Genomic DNA, 23,584 nt, shown 5'->3' with positions numbered 1-23,584 from the left:
GAAACAGATGGGTTTTTATTTGTTTGTGTTACTAGCAGTATAGGTGATTTTTCTTAAAAATTTTCATAAATTTTTCATAAATGTTAATATGGAGACTTCAATAGATATTTAATTGTGCAATATTTTAATCTTAAATAGTATGCTTTCAAGAGGTCTTTAACTTATAACTGAAGCTAAATGTGTGGTAACCCAAAATAGACTATCAATTAACAGTAATTATGTATGGACTATCTCCTAAAGTTGTTTTTCAGACCTTATAATTTACTGGCATTACTTTAAAACCACAGTATTGAAAAAGTATTTTTATTCTTTTTTAGAATATAAAAATACACAAATTATAACTTAATTCCTTATGATTCTGTTAACTGAATTGATTTCTAATCATATATTTTGATTTTGGTTGGGGTTCTATATTTTGTCATTTTCTCTATTGAAAACCAGAGGAAAAAATAATAGCAATACATAAAATATCATATACTAAACAACTATAACACATTATCATTTTATTTTCCCCTAACTTTTATGTACCACCATGTTATAAAAATAAATTTTATGATATTATTTTGTTTCCTTAAAAAGGTATATATTATTTTTCTAATAATACATCATGTTTATAGATGAAGTATTTTGCTTAGTTCACTTAGTTTTTCATATACTGCAGTTTCTCTTTTATAATTCAGTATCATTATAAAGCAGACAATATAATTCACTATTAGTAAATTGATTTGCTTTTCTATTACATGTCAAAAACTCCTTTAAAATAATTTGTTGATTTCCTTATTACCATTATATAATTATGACAATTTTGTTTTATTTCACAAATACAAGTAAACAAATATACCTGTTTGGTCTTGGTTTTTGTTTACCTTTTCTCATGCAAATACAGAAGTTAATGAAGAAACTGGGCATGTGGAAGAGGAGGGGGTAGAAACACAGGGAGAAGAGGTCCAGGCAGGTCTGTTTGACTGTGTGTCTTACACAAATCAATGGATGCTTTAATGGTATAACTAATTTCACATAAGATATTGTATTACACATTTATAAAATTATGAAAAAGAACTGATTGTCAGTACTAATTTAAATATAAATTGCCTAGTTAAATTAATGAAGAATTATTATACAAGTTGTCTAGGCAACTTGTATGAATATTTAATTTGCGCAACTGGTTGGAGATATATATGTGTGTGTGTGTGTATATATATATATTATGGTACTGGGGTTCCTGTAAGCCCTTCTACTTCCGGGCTACACTCCCAAACCCATTTTTATATTTTTTAAAATTTGGAAACAGGGTCTCTTAAGCCAGCGCATCTGGCTTCGAACCTGCGCAATCCTCCTGTCTCCACCTCCCGAGTGCAGGGATTACAAGTGTGCGCCATCACACCCGGCAGATATTTTTCTTAAGGCTTAAATCAAACTAAAATTATGAACAGTGACTAGATACCTATTTTAGCTTTGACTCTAGCTCATTCATTTGCCTTTATTTAAATACTTTGAAAATATTTGAGTAGCTATGAGAAAACGTGTTTGCCATGTGTAGCAGTAAATAAAGAAATCTCTACCTGCTTCTCTAAGGATTTTGAATCTACAAGAAGTAATTTATAAGGCAAATAGAGAAGAGAATATAAATTTCATTAAAACTTCCAGAGACTATGATCACTTTCAAATCATATTATTTCCTAAAATGAGAACAGTTAACTTCACCCTGGTTCCTCTTCTCCCTTGGAGCTCAACCTCGTAACATTTATTGACAACCAAAATCTCTCCCCATCGTGTCCTCTAAAATATAGACCCTTCATTTCTTGTGTTTTCTAAACATGCTATGTTTACATATCATAATTTTTGCCAGAATGTTCCTGAAAGAAACCTAAATATTAACATATTATATGAACAGTAAAAACTTATGTACATATTATGAAAATGTTTCTATTTTTATTTGAAACCCAGAATTAAATTCTAATCTTATCTAAACTGTCAGGTGTAAAACACTTTTAAAACTCCCTTTGAACAATACAGAATTACTGTGTGTGTGTGTGTGTGTGTGTGTGTGTGTGTGTGTGTGTGTTTTACGGGTCTGGAGATGGAACCCAGGGGAATTCGACCTCTGAGCTACACCCTCTGCCCTATTTTTTTATTCTTTATTTTGAAACAGGGTCTCACTAAGTTGTGGAGGGCATCACTAAGTAGCTGAGGCTGTCGGCAAACCGCGGTCCTCTGGTCTCAGCCTCCTGAATGCTGGGATTACAAGTTTGCGCCACCATGCCCAGCTTATATATATGTTTTTACCTAATGTTTAACCGATCACTTTTTTTTTACTTACAACTAGTAATGTACTTTGTGTTTTTTCTTTCCTTACCATTGTGAAAAGCAATGTCATTACATATATTTTATGTGAGAATTATTTTCATTGATACATTCCCTCAGTACTTTGTAGTTTTTAAAACTAAAACCATCTTAAGTTATAACCGCTAATTTTCAATAAATTTTTAGTACCAGTGCAATGAGAAAAATCACCAGAATAATTCTGATTATGAAAAACAAAGGCAATTTAATTTTCACAGTTATAGTAATGTATAACTTTTCATTCTGAATATCTATAATATTTATACTCTGGAATTCCACACAGTTTCCTGAAATGCTATAGGAATAATATTTTAATGGAATGTTTTAAGAATGAATTTTTTTTTAGTTGAACAGTTAATGTTTTCTGTTCACACACGCTTTCTTAAATTAGTTCACAGAAATACTGAAACCTTTCACACTTTTAATAAATTGGCTTCCACAATAAAGTCATTTTTAGGATAACATTAATTTGTAGACTTAAGCAATAGGTATTTTATGTTATCCCCATTAACATAAATAATTTAATTTGTTGAACCAGGTTGTTCCTTGTGCTATACATCAATAAATTAGCATAAAGGCATAACTATAATATATAAATGATGTCTTAGTCCTTGTTTGATTTTATTACCTTTCCTGTAAGATAGAAATTGTATGATCTTGTTTGTATTAGTGTGCAGTGTCATGTTTAGTGCATGGATTTATCTCTCCAGTGTGTGATTTTATGCTTTTGGTGTGTGTGGTTTTTATTTGGTTTTTTAATGACCTTAATTATTAATCACTTTTGTCTGTTTTCAATGTTATAAAGACAATAAGGGAGAAATACCAAGCCTACCTACTAATGGGAAAAAAGGCAAGTCTAAAATGAAGCCCATAGTGTGTTTTTTATAGGAGATATTCTATATAGACTTTTATAATATGTATAAATATGCTTTCTTAAATTAGATATAAGTATTATTCCCAATTTAAGTTATCTAGTACTTTAAACATTTATTGTTTATTTCTTAATATAAAACTTTCAAATTTTTACTTTGTTGATTCTAATATAATTCTGTTTTGTTTAAATGTATTGCAGTTAAGCCTTACAGATTTTTTTCCTGATTGTGTTAAATGGCAATATTTTCAAGAAAATAGTGATGATCATGTTAATTTGTATTCAGAAAAACACAACATAGATATTTTTCAACCCAGAAATTATTTATGGTTAGATTATACAAAATATTTTAAGCAGACTTTTAAAGTAGAAAATAAAATGAATATTAGTTCAACAATAATGAATATAAGTAATAATGAGCATAAATAACATTTATAGAGTTCTATCAACACAGACCTATGTATGTTCTACATATATTGATATGAAATACTAGCATTTTAAAATGTTACTTAAAAATAATACTCTTTTCTATATCATCACAATTTGCCCTTGTTATTGGACCAAATTAAGAAATGATAGTTTTCAGCTTAGTAACTCAATTGAAATGGCCTTTAATCCTAAGTATACTATCCCTTGTCTTCCTCTTTTATAAATAATGTCTGTAGTGTTCCATGTGAGAGCTAATTAACATTAAATAAATTTATAATTTTATGCTGTAGAGCATTATTTATTAATACAAATGCTAGAATATAATTTAAATGAAAATGTAACATTTTAATTGCACATCATAAAATATAAATATTTTATAAAACAGTAAAAGTTTAAATGAGCTTTCAAATGTACTTACATATTTATTAATTTTAACTATTTTTTATTTCCATGAGTTTTGCTGACTACCTATGAGTGAAAATTTAGATATACTATTTCATGTTTAAGTGCATTTAAGTATGTTAAAATAGTATCTGTTTTATCTGAGGTCACTAGATTAAAGATTTTTAACTAACTGATGAAGTATTCTGTCTCAGTAGTTTGTTTCCTGACCTCTGTTGGTCCAGAATATTGTCAAATCTTTCACTTCTAAGCTGGTCTGCTTTATCGCCTTTGATCTTGTATGTAAAGGTTCCTGTTGACAATGATCATTGAGACCTGTTACTTACACCCATTATAATACTTATTTTATAACATATTTAAAATCCCTATTGTCATATATACCAATTCTTTGTATGGTATAATTTAACCTAGAAAGAAGTTAATGAATAAAAAATTGAAAGATAAACCTATATTTTATATATGCTAATCCTCATGCTTATGTAGTTTAATCTTGTGATCTTATGATTTTCTATCTCTAATTTTTTAATTATATGGATTTTCTGTCTGTAATTGAGGTCTAGTTGTCCAGTTGTTCCTTTTTCTTTCTTCTTTTGGAACACTGCCTTTGTACTTACTGTTAATTTTCAATATCACAGTAATGTTCATGAGTAAATGTAAGGTGGTAGATTGTTTTTGAATTAGTTAAAGAATATTTATGTATCAGAGGAAATTCCAGAGGTGAGAAGGATGCTAGAAGCATCTACTATGTTCCTTCCTCTATGAACATAGCCAAGGTGCACACAAGATAGCTAGGATTCCACCTACAACCATGTGCTAGAAATGCCCAGGAGTAGGAGACACATCACCATCCTATCTTCAGATTTAAAATATGAAATAAATAAATAATATATACAACTTTATCTGTTGCAAAGTACTAAACATAATTTTGGAATAAACATAGTGTCCTCTGCCCTATAATAGTGAGATGTATGATTGGATAGCTGGTTCTGTTTCAGTAGCTATACATTAATAGTTACATTGTTTGGTGTATGATATTGATTGCTGAGTTCTCAAATGAATATCTGCCTATGCCAATTATGTATGTACATTGACGCTTCTTGCCTCCGAGTTAAAATTAAATTGTATGTAATCTATGTAGCACTGCAATGTAAATTAAAACCCTAAGAATTGGTGAGTTTCTAGCACCCATAAAATCTTATTTATGATTTCTTCTACAAATAATGTTTAAGTACCTACTCTGCACTAGTGTCTGTCCTGGATGCTGGTGACATATACCGATGTCAAACAGTGTCCCCGCCTTCATCATCCTAACAATTGTTGAAGGACGTAAATACTAAATAAAAAAATTTTCAGATAATTTTGAGTACTGACAAGTGCAAGTAAAATAAAGTCAAGATCAAATGATATAGAGTGTTTACGGGATTAGAGTAAATGATTTTTGATAATGTATTTTGAGAAGTATTCCCATCTAGGTAGTTTTGGAGCAGAGGCTTGATTAAAATGACAGGATGATCCACAATAAGGTCTGGAAGAAGAGCATTCCTGGCAGGGGAAAGGTAAAGCCCTAATGCAAGCAAGCCTGGCTTGTTCAGGGACAGTGAGGAGGTCAATGCAGGAGCAGTAGCGTGAGCACAAGCTGGCGGATGATGGTCAGAAAGGTAACTGGCAAGGGGGTTATTTATAGATGACCTTATAAAGCATACTTAGGATTTTGGCTTTTACTGAGTAAAATGGGAAAGTTTGGTTTAATACCATTTCTTTTTTAGTGAGATCAGTTTAATTATAACATTGAGAACAATGTGGGGCTTAAGAATGGAAAGAGGAGGAGGCATTATAATGCTCTACAGCAACTTAGGAAAGAGGTGATAGTGATACCAGAGCTTATAGATGTTGGATTCTGGATAGATATTAAAGAAAGAATGAACAAAACTCCCTGATTTGGGGGTGGAGAGAGATGGATTCATTAACTGATGACATCCAGGCTTCTGACCTGATTCACTGGGAGGAAAAAAGGAGTTTCTATTAATTGGCATTCAAAAAATCTTGAAAGAATAGATGTAGTGGAAATATGATATTGGAGATGTTAAAGATGTTATCAGACAATTCAAGTTAAGATAGCAAATTGTTTTAAATAAGGTCTGGATTTCAGGCCAAAGGTTTGAATTATAACTATAAGTTTAGAAGTTTTTGTTATAAAGAGTGCTATTTATTTGTTTATTTATTTATTTATTTATTTATTTATTTATTTATTTATTTATTTTTGGTTGTACTGGGGTTCCTGGAAACTCTTCTACCTCCGAGCTACACTCCCAGACCTATTTTATATATTTTTAAAATTTGGAAACAGGGTCTCTTAAACCAGTGAGGCTGGCTTCGAACCTGCGTGATCCTCCTGTCTCCGCCTCCCAAAGTGCTGGGATTACAAGCGTGCGCCACCACGCCCGGCTAAAGAGTGCTATTTAAAACGATTTAGATCACTAAGAGAACAAGACTAGATAGCTTAAAGAGGTCCAAGAAGGAACTAAACCCTTCTATTGTTCAGAAGTTGGAAAGAGCAGAAGACTGAGACAGTGGGGAAGAGGTGGGAAAGCCATCATGGACTGTAGTGTCTTTGAATCTATACTAGGAAAGTACTTTAAGAGGACAGAATTGAGCTGGGTGTGATGGCACATACTTGTAATCCCAACATTTGGGAGGCTGAGACAGGAGGATCGCGGTTTGCAGACAGTCTCAGCTACTTAGCAAGGCTCTTCACAACTCAGTGAGACTGTTTCAAAAGTAAAAAGACTAAAAAAATAGGGCTGGGAGTGTGGCTCTGTACAGTACCCCTGGGTTTCATCCTCAGTACTGCAAAAAAAAAAAAAAAAAAAAGTGTGAAGCAATCACCAGATTATTTAGCAAGAAGTCAAGCTGACTTTCAAGAGTAGTATTAGAGGTTTGTCATTAAAAAATCTGTTTAGATTCAAAAAAAGAAGTGAGAAAGAGACATTGATTACATAAACCTTTGTGAGAGTTTGGCTGTCAAGGAAAAAACAAAAATCTAGAGCTGAAGGGGGAGGTCAAGGGAACAGAACACAGGAAGGATACCTGAGAAACCTGGTGCTCACTGTTTTTGTGAAGCCAATTTATCGTCCCGTAGTTTACCAAGACATTTATCACTGTGATTAGGTTTAGCTTCTCGATTTAGCATCAAAGACCTTTAGATTTCAAGATGTATTATACATCTTTTTTAAAAAAATAATCTTCCTTCACGGGAATTAAGAATTCTAGAGTAGAATTCAAGATAATAATTAACTTTTTAAAATCCACAGATTTTAACAGATCTCTAGACTTTCAATCACATCCTTTTTTATACCAGGCCCTTCAGATAGAGGGTATTTTACTTGCACAGGCTATAGCCATTTAATTTACTTTAAATGTAAGCTAAAGGTTTAGTTCAATATGACCAATATCTGCTATGTATGTAGTTAGTGAAGATGTAAGGATGAATAAGACATATATCTGTCTTTGGGGAGCTCTGAAGAAAAAAATTAGTAGTAATAACAACAAATAAAACTAGCTGATTAGATTATTCTATAGTATGCGACTTATGTAAATGTCTTAAGATTGTGCTCTCTATTCAGGGTCAGCTTTTAAAAAGGATGTAAATTTTGTGTGGTTTTGGGTTTTCAAGAAAATTTTTTCCACTCTGTCATAATACTTTATATTCTTCTATTCTGTAATTGCTTATTTTAATAATACTTTTTGGCTTTCTAGAACACTGAAGTGTAAGTATCTTTGGGGAACCATCCTGATCTTTTGTCTCATACAAAATTTCATGGGAATCAGTGTGTGCAGGAAACTAAGTTTTGAGAGTGAGATTCTGAAATGTGGTAAAGGACCAAGTGCCTTGGAAGGGTGATAATGGCCACTTCTGTCCATTCTAAATTATATCTTGCTATAGAGATATGCTATAAATTATTTCACATAATAAGTACTATGTGTCAGCTATCTGAAAAATCATAGTTTCTATGATTCTCAGTATCATCTTACTATAATTTATATTTTAGCACACAATCTGAAAACATTAATTTTAGACATAATGTCAAGTTAAACCTGATTATGGTCATTGTTCTGAACCAACTATTCAATATGTAGTGTCATATTTCCTTGGGAAATTAGCAATCTTATTGCTATTCTTAATCAAATAACTTACATAAGAAAGAATACCAAGTAATAATAAACAGGATTGGATTCTGGTATAAGTAATTTTACAATGCACTAATACATTCATTTAATTTATTTATGTATGTTTAAATGCATATAAAAATTGGTATACAAATGTTTAGACTACTGGTCTCAAAGTCAAAAAACTCTTTAATCCAAAGGGACTTTTCCTGTTTCATATTGTTTAAAGGACTCCCTTGGAAGTTATATAGTTGGGTCTTGAGTTCATTTCAATATCTAAGTTTATGACTTAAATTAAAAGCAAATCTTTTAATTTCTTTGGGTCAGAGTTTCCTCTTTTGTAAAATAAATTACCTTAAAAAGATATTAAGAGAAAATAAGTACTTTTGGAGAAGTGGCTGATGAAATCTGATGTCTCAAGTTGCTGTTTCCAATTTATTGCTTATTTTGTTCGTAAAATTTCTTAGTTTTGGAATGTTAGCAGATACAGTGTAACTAGCTGTTCGTAATTAATTGCGGTCAGGATTATATACTAAACTATATTTATTAAAAAGTCTTATCTGTACAGAAATAAGAGATGGAGAACAAAATTATGTTGTAGGAAAAGGGATGGGACTAGAAAATAATATGCTAGGTGACATCAGCCAGTCTCAGAAGGTCAAGGGTTATATGTCGTGTCTTCTTTTCTCTCATATGTTGAAGTTAGAAAACAAGAAACAAAGGAATTTCAGATAAATGAGGAGAGAGACCAGTAGAATAGTGGACGGAGATCCAAGGGAGGAAGCTGGTGAGCGATAAAGACGGCTAGATGAAAGGAACAGTCCAAGTAATGCTGTATACATACACGAAGGCTTCACTACCAATCTCACTCATCTATATGGAGAGGTGGGGGACTCGGGGGACTCGGAGGGAAGCACACCACGTGTTGTGTGCCTGTATGTGTGTCTCACATTGAACAATTGTACAACTACTATGTGCCAAGAAAAGTAGTTTTAAAAACATTCCTTTATCAGTTCGTAACTCCCAAGCCTAAATGAATCATTTATATCAGTTAAGCACTTACAAACAGATATTTTCTATTTTTCTTCCTAACCTTTCTTTTTACTTTCCAGAGACCTTTTATCTTTATTTTACTCTTCCTTTTCTTTAGCTCATATTATTTATTCTATACTCCCAACGTCTCAAATGACTAACCAAATTTAGAGAAGAATGTCCTACTTCTACCTCTTTCCAAACGTCATCCTTTGTCCAAGGCCATATCACTATTGCCTTCCTAAGTGCTAGCCTAGTTGAGTTCTTCTCTTTGTTGTTGAGAGTAATTTAATCTCAGGAAGGTGATTTGGCACAGGAGAAAGAGTATGAGTTTTGCAGCTTTGGCTCGGAGCCTCTTTACAGTGAACCAACACTGTGACTGTAGGGCTTCCAGCCTACGGTAGGGGTTAAACCCAATCTAGTTCATCTGGATAAAGGAAAGCAGCATATTTCTCTCATTCTCAGAATGTTACTTTGTGAATTCAGTAAGGTAATGTGTGTGTGAATTGTTTGTTAGCTAGGATAAATATTCTCATAATTATTAGTCAGTTATTTATATTCTTATCTGTAAAGCTGAAGGGATAGAAGATCACTTCTGTTCTTTATAGAGTCAAATGCAATGCTGCATATCAACATACCTTTTGCTAATGAAGGAATTTGTACTCTTTCAGTTATAGTTTTTATATAGGATTGACTACGTGGTGTGATGAAACTGGCTGGTACATAGTCACTCTGTAGAAATGCAAGTTTTCTAACTATCACAAAAAAAATCACTTCATAGGTAAATTTTCATGAATATAACCACTCTTCAAATCCTCTGGCATTTATTAAATCAGGCAGTCACCCAACTGTCCTGTCTACAAATTAGGAATGTTATAGAGTATTAAATCTTAAAAGTTATTCTTTGGAATTTATTAAAATTTAAAATTAAATAAAATTTTATTATATGTCACTTTAATTATATTTTATTTAAGAGTTTCAAAACCAAATATTTAACCAGTGATTAAAATTTTCAATAGAAAAAAATGTATCCTAAAAGGAAAAAATCTTTTTTCCTACTCTAATGGTTCCTAGGATTTGTGTGTGTGTGTGTGTGTGTGTGTGTGTGTGTGTGTGTGTGTGTGTGTGTGGTACCAGGGATGGAATCCAGGGACATTGTACCTCTGAGCTACACCCCTAGTCCTATATTTTATTCTTTATTTTGAAACAGGGTCTCATTGACTTGCCAAGGGTCTCACTAAGTAGTGGAGGCTCTCTGTGAACCATGATCTTCCAGTCTCAGCCTCCTGAATACTGGAATTACAAGCATGTGCCACCAAGCCTGGCAATTCCTAGTTTTTATTGAAGCATATTGACATGCATTCTTTCAAAGTAATACTTACCAATTAAATTATATGTATCTGATTTTCATCTTTCTTTTTAGTAGGTATACAATACCCGGCTTAGAATGTAAAGTTTGGGGTTTTTTTTTTTGTTTGTTTGTTTGTTTGTTTTGCAGTACTAAGGATTGAACTCAGGGGCATTCTACCTCCAAGCTATACCCCCAGCCCTCTTTTTTAGTCTTTACTTTGAAACAGAATCTCATTAAGTCATGAAGGGCTTTACTAAGTAGCTGAGGCTGGCTGCAAACCTGTGATCCTCCTATCTCAGCCTCTCAAATACAGGGATTACAAGTATGCGCCACCACACCTGGCTAATACAGAGTTTAATAATAGTTATATTTCAAACTTATGAAAAGTCTTGTGACTCTCACATTTCAATTTTCTCATTTCTGTGAATGGGTACTCTTCCACAAAGTTTAATTTGACTAAAAAATGTTAAATGATAAGAAGCAGGAGCAGCACTGTGACATTAGAACTTGAGTCACCTTACCAATTTTTCAAAACCAGCTTTCTTATGTCAAACACAGTAAATCGGGAGACCTGGCGACCTTTGAAACTTGCCAGAAATCAAATACTTAATCGATGGTGGCAGTGTACTAGAAACCATCTTTCCTGGTTTAATCTAGTGAAATATTGATTGCCTCTGCTACCAATCACTGATGGACTTGATTTTTTTTTCCTTTGTGGAATTGAATTAACTGGTATTTATAAGCTTAATGTTATTGAAACGTTTCTTTTATTGACATACAGTTTTTCAACAAATATTTACTAATTTCACCATGAGCAGTTTATCTTCAACTGAAATATCAACTCATAGTGTTTACATTAAATATGTTCTATTTTAAGGCGTTTTTTGGTCCACACTTCAGAAAATACTATTTGTTAACCAATTTACAGATTTTCAAAACAAACACTTTCTATTTCTACACCCTTGATCTTGCTTTAAAGATACCATTCTTCACCGGGCATGGTGGCACAGGCTTGTGATCCCTGCGCTTGGGAGGCTGAGACAGGAGGATCATACAAGTTCGAAACCAGCCTCAGCTACTTAGTAAGGCTCTCAGCAACTTAGTGAGACCCTGTTTCCAAATAAAATAGAAAATATATCTGGGAGTATAGCCCAAAGATAGAAAGCCTCTGGGTTCCACCCCCAATACCATCACCAAAAAAAAAAAAAAAAAAAAAGATGCCGTGCTTCTAAATTTTTAGAACATCACAAACTATCAAATGCTGAATGGCAAAGCAACTTTTAAAGATGGTAACTGTATTACTTTAGGCACAACTCAATGGTGCTTCTAAAATCTTCTAATTGTTTATTGATAGGTAGTCAAAAGTGTAGACCATTCAAAATCAACAAATACTTTATTATTGATAAGTTTTTATTTTGACCCACATGGGAAAACTAGTCTGTTGGTTATGTTTAACTTTCAGGTAACAGGTGATTTTCTTATTCTTACAACTAAAGATGTCTCAACTAGTTTTGGAAACTTTTATGTTCTTTAAAGATTTTATTTTATTTATTTATTTATTTTTTATTTTTTTGGTGGTACTGGGGTTCCTGGAAGCCCTTCTACCTCCGGGCTACACTCCTAGACCTATTTTATATATTTTTTGAAAACAGGGTCTCTTAAGCCATCGTGGCTGGCTTCGAACCTGCACACTGCCTACCAAGTGCGGGGATTACAAGCGTGTTCCACCACGCCCGGCTATATTCTTTAAAGATTTTAAGATTTCTATTTCCACTACCAGTTGATTGAAATATAGCATCTTTATCTGGATTCCTTATCATTTGGAAATCTAATGTTTATCAGATTTTTTACTGATTGGAAAATCAGGGCATAAACTATATACCTAGGTATAACTTTAAAACTTCCAATGTAAATCCATTTCCTTGAAGTCTATAATTTATCTTGGGCCAGAATATAGTGTCATATAATAGTATATATTTCAAGTTTAGAAATTAGAAAACGCTTTTACTGTATTCAATTCTAGTACAGCAATATAATCAAATTTATATATGTTTGGTATTGCAGTAGAGATGTCATTTCCACTTTGACAGTGGTTTTATCTTTCCAGTTATGTTTGGTATAGTTTAGGATAATAAAATATATTCATACTCTACCATTTATGACTAAAGGTGGATGAGGTACCAGAACACCATATACAGTGAACCTGTATGGGGATTAGAATCTAAATAGTAATGGTCTACACCCCTTGCAGCATGGCTTTAGAACCATGAATAATAACACATTTCATCACCAATGGTAATTATCTAGTAATAACAATGTCTATCTGTCTTTAAAGATCATAAGATACCTGACTTAACCCTTTTTCTGATCAGAGTATAATTTAATTAACAAGAGAAGAAAGGATGGGTATAATAATTTAAATAGGGAAAATAAATTAATGGTTAGTGGTAACTTCTAAGTGAATTAGCAACATTAACTACTGAAGTTGAGATGTAGGGTCTGTGTTTTCATTTAATAGACAGTTTATGATCACTTGAGAGTACAGGTTGAGCATCACTGTTCCAAAATCTGAAGTTCCAAACGCTCCAAAATATGAAAAACACCCACATGACACCACAATTGGAAAATTTTATACCTGACTTCATGGGACAGGCCACAGACTAAATGCACTGAAGATGCTGTATAAATTATTTTCAAACACTGTGTGTCCATTGTATAGAGAACATAAATTTTGTGTTTCAGACCAAAACACGTGAATAAAAAGAAAGGCAAGTGATAGGATGTGCAATTGCTTATGAGAATAAGATGAAATGATGGCCAGTGAAATTTTTATATGTGACCAACAAGTCACTACAAAATCTGTACGCCCCCATCTCCTTCTCCATCACCACTTTAATCTTCTCTTCTGCGACTTTCTCTTTGTTCTCTGCTTTCGCCACAGTGATCTCCATGCTTTTCTGGGACATCACACATGCTTTCACTCAGGACATATTCCTAGAGTCTCCTGTCAGATAACTACTTGCATCCTTGTGCACTTTACTCCAAAGCTGCCTTCTTCAAAAAGACTTCTCTGACTATCCTATCCAGTTTCATTCTCTCTTGGACATTTCATTTCCTTCTTACCTACCTCATATTTGTCTTTTGGCACCTATCAATGTCTAAGTCATGATATGCTTTCATTATAAGTTTCATCTTTTTCCTAAAGTATGATCTTTATGAGGATATGAATTCTTGCATATTTTATTTGCTGTTTCATTCCCAATAACAATATGTGCCTGGATTAGAGTAGATACTAAATAATATATATACACATATCTATATATATATACATATGTGTATATATACACATATCTATATGTGTGTATATATATATATTTGTTGAGTTCCACACTAGAAATAATTCTAGACAATCTTAGATAAACCATGTAACTCATATTCAGTGATAACAAGCTGGTACTAGTAAATGCTGTATTCATCCTTTATCAAGGTTTCTACTGAAATATTTCATAGCACATGTTTTACTACTTAAGGAAAACACTAGATATGATAGTAAAATAACCATTACTCTTATATGTGTACATGAATTTTCTCTTGATATGTATTGAAAACTCTTAATTGCATATAAACATTTCATTTCACCAAAATAAAACAATGTTCAATAAAATGCGTGTTTCTAAAAATAAATTAGTATTATTTAATATCTACAAAAGACCTTTATTTGTCAAACCATTTTAATTATTGTTATCTTATTTTTCTACCTTGGATCTTTTCATTTTATTATAAGTAGATTTTGAAATTTACCAAAAATATACTTGTTTTGGTTTTGAAATCTATAAAAAGCATCTGTAATAGTGTCACATTCCTGCACTGAAAATGCTATGGGAATTTAGGAGAAATATCTAAATAAAAAGAAACACCCTTCAGTCCCTAAAGTCTCCTTAGGTTCATTCTGTGCACTTTATCAAATGTTTCTGAAAAGCTCTGATTACTTTCTTTTTGATTTATACTAGAAGTTACATGGGAAGACCAGCAGAAAAAGGTGAATGGTACAATAAGTGATGACAAACCATTGCCGAAAAAGAAACACCAATCTGAGCCAGGTTTGTCAGGGTTTGGAAACCACATGAAAGCATGAGACTATAAACATTGCATTTCATGCTTTTCAAATGCGTGTGCCCTTGTACCTCATTTCTCTCATTTTGGTGTGAACTTGATAGTCTGTGGATCCCATGTAGAGTGGAGTGGTGAATACTTTATTCCAAGATTTGTTTTCAAAAGTAATCTTACATATTTTTAGGGAAACGTGGTTATTTTATTATTATTATAAATTAGTCATTTTTGGGAAAGATGACTAATGTAAGCAGAAATGATTATTTGCTTTATATATTTGATTGTACCTTAACGGAAAGGTACATTCTTCCATACTATAGAAATCTCAATATACTATTTGAAATTTACCTTTGTATGCCATTCATATTTTTAAAGACCAAATGCTATTTTGATATTTATACAATATATTTTAATAATTTTCTTATAACCCTGGAGCCAAATATATTCCCCAAAGTAACAAGTAACAGGGATGTCATGATTTATGAATTTAACCAAGAATCTCTTCAAACTATTAATTCTACCAGTGAGTTTTAGGGAAACATTTTTGTTGTAGTCATTCTTTTTTTGTTTTGTTTACAAGATTTGATTAAGCAGAAAAAATCCTAGGTTTTAGAAAAAGGAGTAAAAGAACAAAAAGTTGCAAATATCAATGAACTGAATAATCAGTATTACTCTTAATTAGCAATTAGATGCGAATACCTTAAAATTTTTATTGAAATATTTGAAACTTTATCATTATGTAAAATGTTTATCTGTAGTAAAAGTGTTAATATGTTTTTATGTGGTGATGCATATTTTAAAATATGGTGATGTATAAACTAATCTGTCAAGAAGTATTCATTGCCATACTCTTGTATGCTAGGAATTGCAGTTGGCAATAAATTATTGGCGTAGACAAGACAGAAAAAGTAGTTGCCCTTATAGAGTCTATATCTGGCAAAAACACAAATAAAAATAATTATACTATTAAGCTGCCATACTTGTGATAGGGCTACTAAAGAGAAGAATAGGGTGTTCTGGAAAAATTTTACCATATTGCATAATAAGCCTGGAGAGCCAGAAAAGATAGCAAAGCACAAATGATAAACTGTGAATTTACTTTTAGTAAAACTATATATTTAAAGTGTCATAAATAAAGTAAAATTCACATTAGAAAATTGAATATATCCATAGAGTTGTAAAAATTTAAATCTTCACTTAAGAGTTTATTTGAAAAAGTGATTAGCTTAATATTTGACATTTTATAGTAAACAAAATAAATATAAAATTATGATTTATATAACAAAAAATTAAGGTGAGAAGCTCTCCTTGCTATATTATGTGATACATAAACTATTTCTTGTCTCTTTGTCTTGTTTGCCATCATGTGATACATGAATATGTTTGTGGCAATGGCCATCTGTATATCTGCATTTGTATATTAAAATCATAAAACAATGCAATGTTTGGCTTAAAATTTAAATTTCACAAATGGAAATTTTTTTTCAAATATTTTAGTTTATTCTCACATATGCCATAGATTTTTCTTTATGACTTAAGCCCTCTAATTGAATGTAATGTATGTGTTCAGTAGAGAAAAAGTAGAGTGCCTTACTGTTTGTAGGTTTTTCTGTTGTGGCAATTGTGTGTTTTCCTGTATACAAAGAAAATTGATTCTCTAAATTCAAACTCTAAATGTTACAAGTAAGTATGCGATATATTAAGGCTGTGGAATAAGTGTTACATATCAGAGTTCTATATTTTTGCGTGTTTCTAAAGGTAAAGTAAGATAGGTAGAGAATAGTTTTAATAATTCAAACTTGAAAATGATAAAGTGGGAGGAAAGTAATGAGAAATTGGGTGGGGCTGATACATTTTAAACACATGTTTATGACCATGAACTTTACTGAAAACATATTTGGAGTCATCTTTTATATTTAAGTACAGTTAAAGTATTAGTAATTTATACATTGTGATTTATGATCTAAAATCTTAAGAGATTATGTGTTAAGGATTCCTTATTTTAAGTTTTATGTAGCAAACTTACTGCATTAACAAAATATGCAAGGGCTTGGACTCAAAGTTAGCTATGTATCAAAAACATAATTGTTTTTTTTTTTCTATTCCTGGTCTGTGAATGAAAGTCTATGCAAGAATAATTTATAATGCCTGAGAATTTTACTATTGCTCGGAAGTATACTAACAATAAAAGTAACAGTAAAAATTTTTGTTTTAAACATGAGACCATAGAATTGAAGGGCTGAATGAAGTGACATGAAATAGGAAATAAGTTAAATATTTGGATGAATTTTAATATCATGAACTAGTATCTGCATTTTTAGAGGAAAATCTTGCATTTTTTAAAAGGGATGCCTTAACAGGATTATCAGCAAGAGGGGTAGTTTACTTTCAATGTCTCTAACATAATCATTAGCTATATTGGTAAATAAGCTAGGGAATTATAATGATATTTATCATGTGAAGGTCTCTGGTGTGAATATAAAATACAGAAATCCTACATATAATTTTAAACTCCAGGATTTACAAGTAATGGTTGGTCTACAGCCTCCTCACCTAGACTGTGGATTAGATTCTATTTAGGTTTCAGGCCTTAGAGTTAATGAAATGATATTAATATAAATCAATGTTATGTAAACAGGGATAATATACTGCTTATTTTTTCAAAAAGTAATCTGATTCCAGGCAAGAACATCATGGTGTTGAGTAATCTAGTGCTATAAAACTTTTTTTATTCTTGCATTGTAGTCAGAAGTCTTAATGGGGTACAAGATAGTAGAGGCATACAATTTAAACAATTGAATTTTATTGTCTTTTCTTTGTGAGTTTATCTGTTCTTTAAGTAGGAATTAATATGAAAAAAGCATTTTTCTACTTAAAATATCTTAACCCTAGCTGTTTTTCACACCAAAAAAAGTTTGTTGGGAAAGCAAACATAAATGAAGGCTTAATGAATGTTTTGAAACCAATAAATTACCATAATTTCTACAAAATTAGAAACTCTTGAAAAGACTGGTCTTGGACTTAAGTAGGTTAGAGTCTACGTGGAAATAAAATGATTTCTGATATGTTTGATGATTCATTCACACTAGTCATCAGAGGATAATCAGCCTTGATTTGTTATTTGCTAAGTACATGTTACACTAGGAAAATCTTCAACACTTAGCTACCCTTATTGTAATTACTCTGAAACCATGACAGTGCTCCCACTTTGCTGTATTTTATCTGAAGAATTGTCTTTTTTTAAGGCAGGTCAATGAAACAATTTGCTGGAATATTAGATGATTAACATTTTGTATATTGAAGATATTCTTACTTTTTTTTTTTTGCGGGTATGGGGATGGAACTCAGGGGCATTCGACCTCCGAGCTACTCCCCCGACCTATTTTTTTATTCCTTATTTTGAAACAGGGTTTAACTAAGTTGCGGAGGGCCTCACTAAGTAGCGGAGGCTGTGTGCGAACCGTGATCTTCATGTCTCAGCCTCCCTAATGTTGGGATTACAAGCATGCGCCACCACGCCCTGCATATTCTTACATCTTAACCTGTGCATAATTCTCTAGTTTTAGTATTGTATGACTTAATATATTAATCTTTAATTTTTTTCAATGTGGATATTTTTATACTCTGTTCTTTATAGACTTTATATCTATGGTCAAGGTAGGGATTTTTCTTAGTTTCACCTTTGGAATTTTGTTTTATACAATTTATCTCAATGAAAAGTAAGTATTCAGTGGATTATTTTGTTAGTCATTTTTATACTTAAATTCTACTTTTGTTTCCTTTTATTCTTGAATATTTGGAATTTCTTAAAGTTAGACAAAATTTATATCAGTACGAAGTAGATTTTAAAATTAGACTTCTAATTTAATCTTTCCAGTCTGGAAAAGTGAAATAGGGTTGCACTGTTAGTCATTTTTGGTATTTTCTGATTATTTCTGGATTATTGTAGAATGAGTATAGTTTTTGCATTTAAAATAATTAATTATTTGTATCCAGTAATTGCATTGAAAATCTAGTGAAAATTTAAAGAATGGGTATATTTTACTTTTGAGGAAAAAAATTCCATGAGAAAAATTAAGTAAAGTTTTATGAAACAAATCAGGTGATAAAATTTTGGAATTAAGTGCTAGTAACACCCTCAAAAGTAGTCATCCCTGTCTATGTATTGGTTCAAGAGCTTGCACAGATATAAATATACAAATAGGTTCAATCTTGACCTTTGTGTCATTGAGTCCTTTCTACTGAAATGTTTAGGCTTTTTTTTTTTTGAAAGGTATCTTTCCTTTCTCCAAAGAAAGCATTTGAAAACTCTATGACCTTTAATAAATTCTCATACTATAGTTAGATATTAGTTATTATACACTTAAAATATTTTTAATATACTTTTATTAGTGAATTATAATTATGCATCATAGTGAAGTTCAAAGTGCTAAGAGCATACATGCACACAGCACTTGGTGTGTTTTGCTCCAGATCCCACTGTCCTCCTCCTCCCCATACATGTTAGTTTGGCAGTGATGCCTTCATCTGTGGACATTGCATTACCTGAACTGTTTCCTTCATCAAGCCTCCTTTTCCCGTCCTCCAATCCCCTTTCAAGATTCTATGGGTCTCTCTGCCCATTTACCTGAAGTCCATTTTATTTTCTATTTTCTGTCTAGCTTCCACATATGAGAGAAAACATATGACCCTTGACTTTCTGAGACTGGGCTGATCTCACTCAACATAATATTCCCTAGTGCCATTCTCTAGTGCATTTCCCTGCAAATGACATAAGGCTTCTGTTTCATTGTGTCAGGACCATTCAAACTTAATGTTCTCATAAAGGATAAATCTCAAGTATACTTAAATCTGATAACAGGACTAAGAGAATGCCAGTTGTCAATGGTTATAAGAGCGAGCATTAGCCAGTCAACACAGTTTCAGATAGATATCATATGTCCTTGGTGAAAGCTGAATTTTATGGTTAAACAGGCCCCAATTTGTTTGCCTTTTTAAATAAAGTTGTTTACCAGTTATTTATTATTTTTGTTTGAACTTGAGGTATGTGTTAAGTGGAAATGTAATGGTTAAAACATATCGGCAAAGGAAGAATATTTGGTTTACACAAAAAAGACACTATATTTTTGTGGCCATACTATTATATAAAATATGTTTTATCAAATTGATTTCCTTCATAGTATATATATTTAGTATATTAAAAAATTTTAAACCCAAATGTGTAGAGAGGGGGTGTATGTGTTTTTTTATTATACTGTTTTGCTTGACCAAAAACCAGTCTTTTTTTAGTTTGTAACTTGATGGGATTTTAAATTTTAAAATATTTGTTGAAAATAATTTATTAAATGATAAATTATTATGAATCATTGAATTGTTTGTATATTATTATGACATGTATTTTATAAACTTTTATTTCATTGTGATTTTCGAAAATATTTTATTTCATATGTAGTAAACAACAACAACAACAAAAACCACAATACATTGCCTTTATGAGTAATTATGTTTGCTAAGTCTGAAACAAAGATCCAGTCATTAACTATGCCAATGGTGGGCACGAGGGTCGGGTGAGAGACACGGAACTTTTGCTACATGTAATCACTCTTCTGGTAGTGGTAAATAAAAAGTCTGGCTCATTGGTTATAGAGGACTCTGGTAGCTAAATAAAAGAGGAATTCTCTTTCAAATTGTCATTGATAGTGCTGAAAAGTATAATATTTGACTATGGCATGGTAATAATTGAAAGATATGTATGGGAAGGGAAGAGTGGAGGGGATTCCCTTAGCTTCTCTCAAGATTTACTGAAGTCTGCCTTTCATTATAATACTATATGCAAAATAAGTATTTATAGTTTGTTACCATTTATATAAGACACAATTGCTGAAATGAAATTAACTATAAGTTTCGTTTTTATTTTATTTTATTTTTGGGTGGTTCCTGGAAGCCCTTCTACCTCTGGGCTACACTCCCAGACCTATTTTTACATTTTTATTTGGAAACAGGGTCTCCTAAGCCAGCGTGTGGCTGGCTTCGAACCTGCTCAATCCTCCTGTCTCTGCCTCCCAAGCACGGGGATTACAAGTGTGCACCACCATGCCCGGCTAAGTTTCTATTTTAAAATAAGCTATTTTAATGCAAATAGTACATCATAAAACTATAACCATAAGGAAGGCAAGAAGATAACACCACCAAGTTTTAAATATATTTGCTATAACTGGAGTTATATGTTAAAATTTTACTTATTTATTTTTGGTGGTACTTGGGGTTGAACCCAGAGGCTTTCTACCTCCGGGCTATACTCCCAGACCCATTTTATATTTTATTTGGAAACAGGGTCTCAATATGTTGCTGAGAGCCTTACTAAGTAGCTGAGGCTGGCTTTGATCCTCCTGTCTCAGCCTCCCAACCACGGGGATTACAAGCGTGTACCACCACACCTGGCTATGTTAAACTTTTATTAGGAAGATCATAGTCAAGATATTTGCATCTCCTTATGAGTATTGCAAATATTCTGTTTTTTAAAAATTGTTTTTAGGTTATTGGTTCAGTATTACCTTATTCCTTAATGGAATAAAGACATTGGTGGATTGCTTGACCAGTTTGGCATGTACATCTTTTTTAAAAATTAAATTCTATATGTCTAGTTCAGGTGTCACCATGAGAGAGTTTTTTTTTTTTCTTATTTGGCTTTTTATTTCACATGGTATTTAATGGGTCATATAGCATGTATTAGAAGGAAAATTGAATGGGTAATTAGGAGACTGCTTGTTCTGTTTTTGCTCTGCCGCTGAACTTATTTTGAGATGTTGGGTAAGTCACTTGAAGTCTAGATGCTTTCACTGTTCATAATAAATGAATGAAAGTTTAGAGGAAATTGCAATGTTTTAAATCCTCATAATGTGAATACCAATGCATCAATATGTAAAGTAAGCCAAGATAAAGGAATATACTTGGTTAAAAAAAAAGAGAGAGAGAAGCTTTATTTGTGGAGACTTTGTGCTTTCTGCAAAAGTAAAGCATTTTCTTAGAAATTAAGTATATGTAAACAATTATTTTATCCAAATCATATAAATCTTATTTTAACATTTAAATAAACTATTTTAGTATTGTGATCAATAGTAGAGAGATTTTGTATGCTAATATTAAACAAGATAAGATAGAATTCAACATTGGGCTATTTTATGTCTTTGATTATTTTTCTACCTTGTTTTTAAAAATTAGACTGGGAATAAAAAAGAAAATATGACATATCATTTTAATGTGCATGAGTACATTTCAGGAAAATACAAATAGTTTTCTTACTGGTCAATACTACTAGTATCCTCCAGTTGAGAATATAATAGTGTCTAATTTTGAATAGGTGAAAAGATATGCTTATGTAATAATAATAAAAATAATTCATAATAATATTTTAAGTTAACAATAGTGCCATTTGTTTTCCAGTTTTCTATAATTCATTCTAGGGTTTCCCTTTTTTATCTAAGAAAAATGTTTTGGTCATCCTAGCACTTTATCTTATAATCAAAAGTTTTCATTTTTATTATTCATAAAAAGAAATTAATTAATTACAAGAATTATCTCAATGGCTAATTTTAATATATTTATATTTCATCCTATTTTCCATAGTTTTCTTAAAAACCATGATATAACTACTGCAGAATTAATGTGTGATTTGACTGAAGAATTTTGTGGTATCAGATTTAAAGTTAAATGAGCAATTAAAGTAGGAGATTTTGATTTTGTGTTGTATTATTATCTGGGCTAATAAGACTAACACCACCCACTAATTCTTTGAAAGACCTTTTTTTCTTTTCTTGCCAAGTTTAGCAGAATACTTTTTCTCTTGTTTTCAAGTAACTATATAATATATCTTTTGGACTTCTCCACCTAGTAGTGAAGAAGGAAGTGTTTTCAAAATATGTGTTATGCTAAAATCTAGTAGATTTTAGATGTGGGGGGAAATGTTTAATAGAAACTTCAATAATCTATAAATTTTTTTTCAGAATTTTTAGGATAAATTGGCAGTATAAGAGGATATTATCAAATAAAAATTGTCTATATTAATTTGAATTTTTAATAATAAAATAAAACCATACATTTCAGCCACTCTTTTTACAATATATATATTTTACAATATATATTTTACTATATATATTTTTACAATATATATATATATAATATTACTCTATAGCATTTTTAAGATATTTGCTAAGTTAAAATTATTCACTAAAAATTGTTCTAGTGACCATACTTTATTTTCATGCATGTGTTTATTAATTTGGAAAATGTAAAAGAGCATAGATATCTGCTACAACAATTTTTGAAACTATATTTGTTGTTCTTTTTGATGATGACTCAACTAAATTCTTGCCTTCAGAAAAACTAAAAATCCAAATGCATTTTCACAGGTCTTAATGGTCTCAGTGTTATCTTGAATCGTATCTTTCTTCAGCCTTGGTGTTCACGAATGGCCGTACATAAATAACCCTAAACTTTCTAATCTTTACTGATGCACTAACTTCATTTTTCTGGTTCTATTAACTTGCAGTAGCCTAACTAATTTGCCATCAATTCTTCCATATTTTTTATGATATGTATTTGATTTTATCTTCCCTACGACCTGTGCACAGGAATCTTTCTCTCAACGATTTGGTGCCCTTTCCTTCAGTGTCACTTTTTACCTTTTGAGTACACCCACTCACACCCATCTCCTTTGTCTATGTCTGTTCATTCCATGATGTGATTACAGAAGGCGTGGACTACACAAGGAGAAGACATGCAGGTCTGTCTCTTCTACTGCTTTTCTTTGTTATGTTTTCACTTATCTAACTTGACCTAGAAATTTTTTTATCATTTCTACTCATTTTATAATTTTTCAT

At 31.6% G+C, this 23,584-nt stretch overlaps 1 protein-coding gene across 27 annotated transcripts in view; it reads left to right on the top strand.

The window, feature by feature from the left end:
* The window catches only part of RIMS2 (regulating synaptic membrane exocytosis 2), a gene marked incomplete at both ends in the record, with an annotated part of 576,294 nt that overhangs the window by 380,831 nt on the left and 171,879 nt on the right, over nt 1–23,584 (top strand). For 6 of the 27 annotated variants that reach the window (XM_080694182.1, XM_080694186.1, XM_080694172.1 and 3 more), the window contains one exon: nt 23,455–23,487. The exons of 20 other annotated variants lie outside the window; for them this stretch is intronic. In XM_080694182.1, coding sequence (XP_080550308.1) covers nt 23,455–23,487 — 33 coding nt within the window. Of the gene's footprint in view, nt 1–886; nt 956–23,454; nt 23,488–23,584 lie in introns of all 27 variants that reach the window. One more of the 27 variants, XM_080694161.1, reaches the window with a different exon arrangement.

The sequence above is a fragment of the Muscardinus avellanarius genome, assembly GCF_963383645.1.
Source record: "Muscardinus avellanarius genome assembly, chromosome: 4".
Lineage (NCBI taxonomy): Eukaryota > Metazoa > Chordata > Mammalia > Rodentia > Gliridae > Muscardinus > Muscardinus avellanarius.
This window is presented reverse-complemented; position numbering and strand designations above follow the sequence as displayed.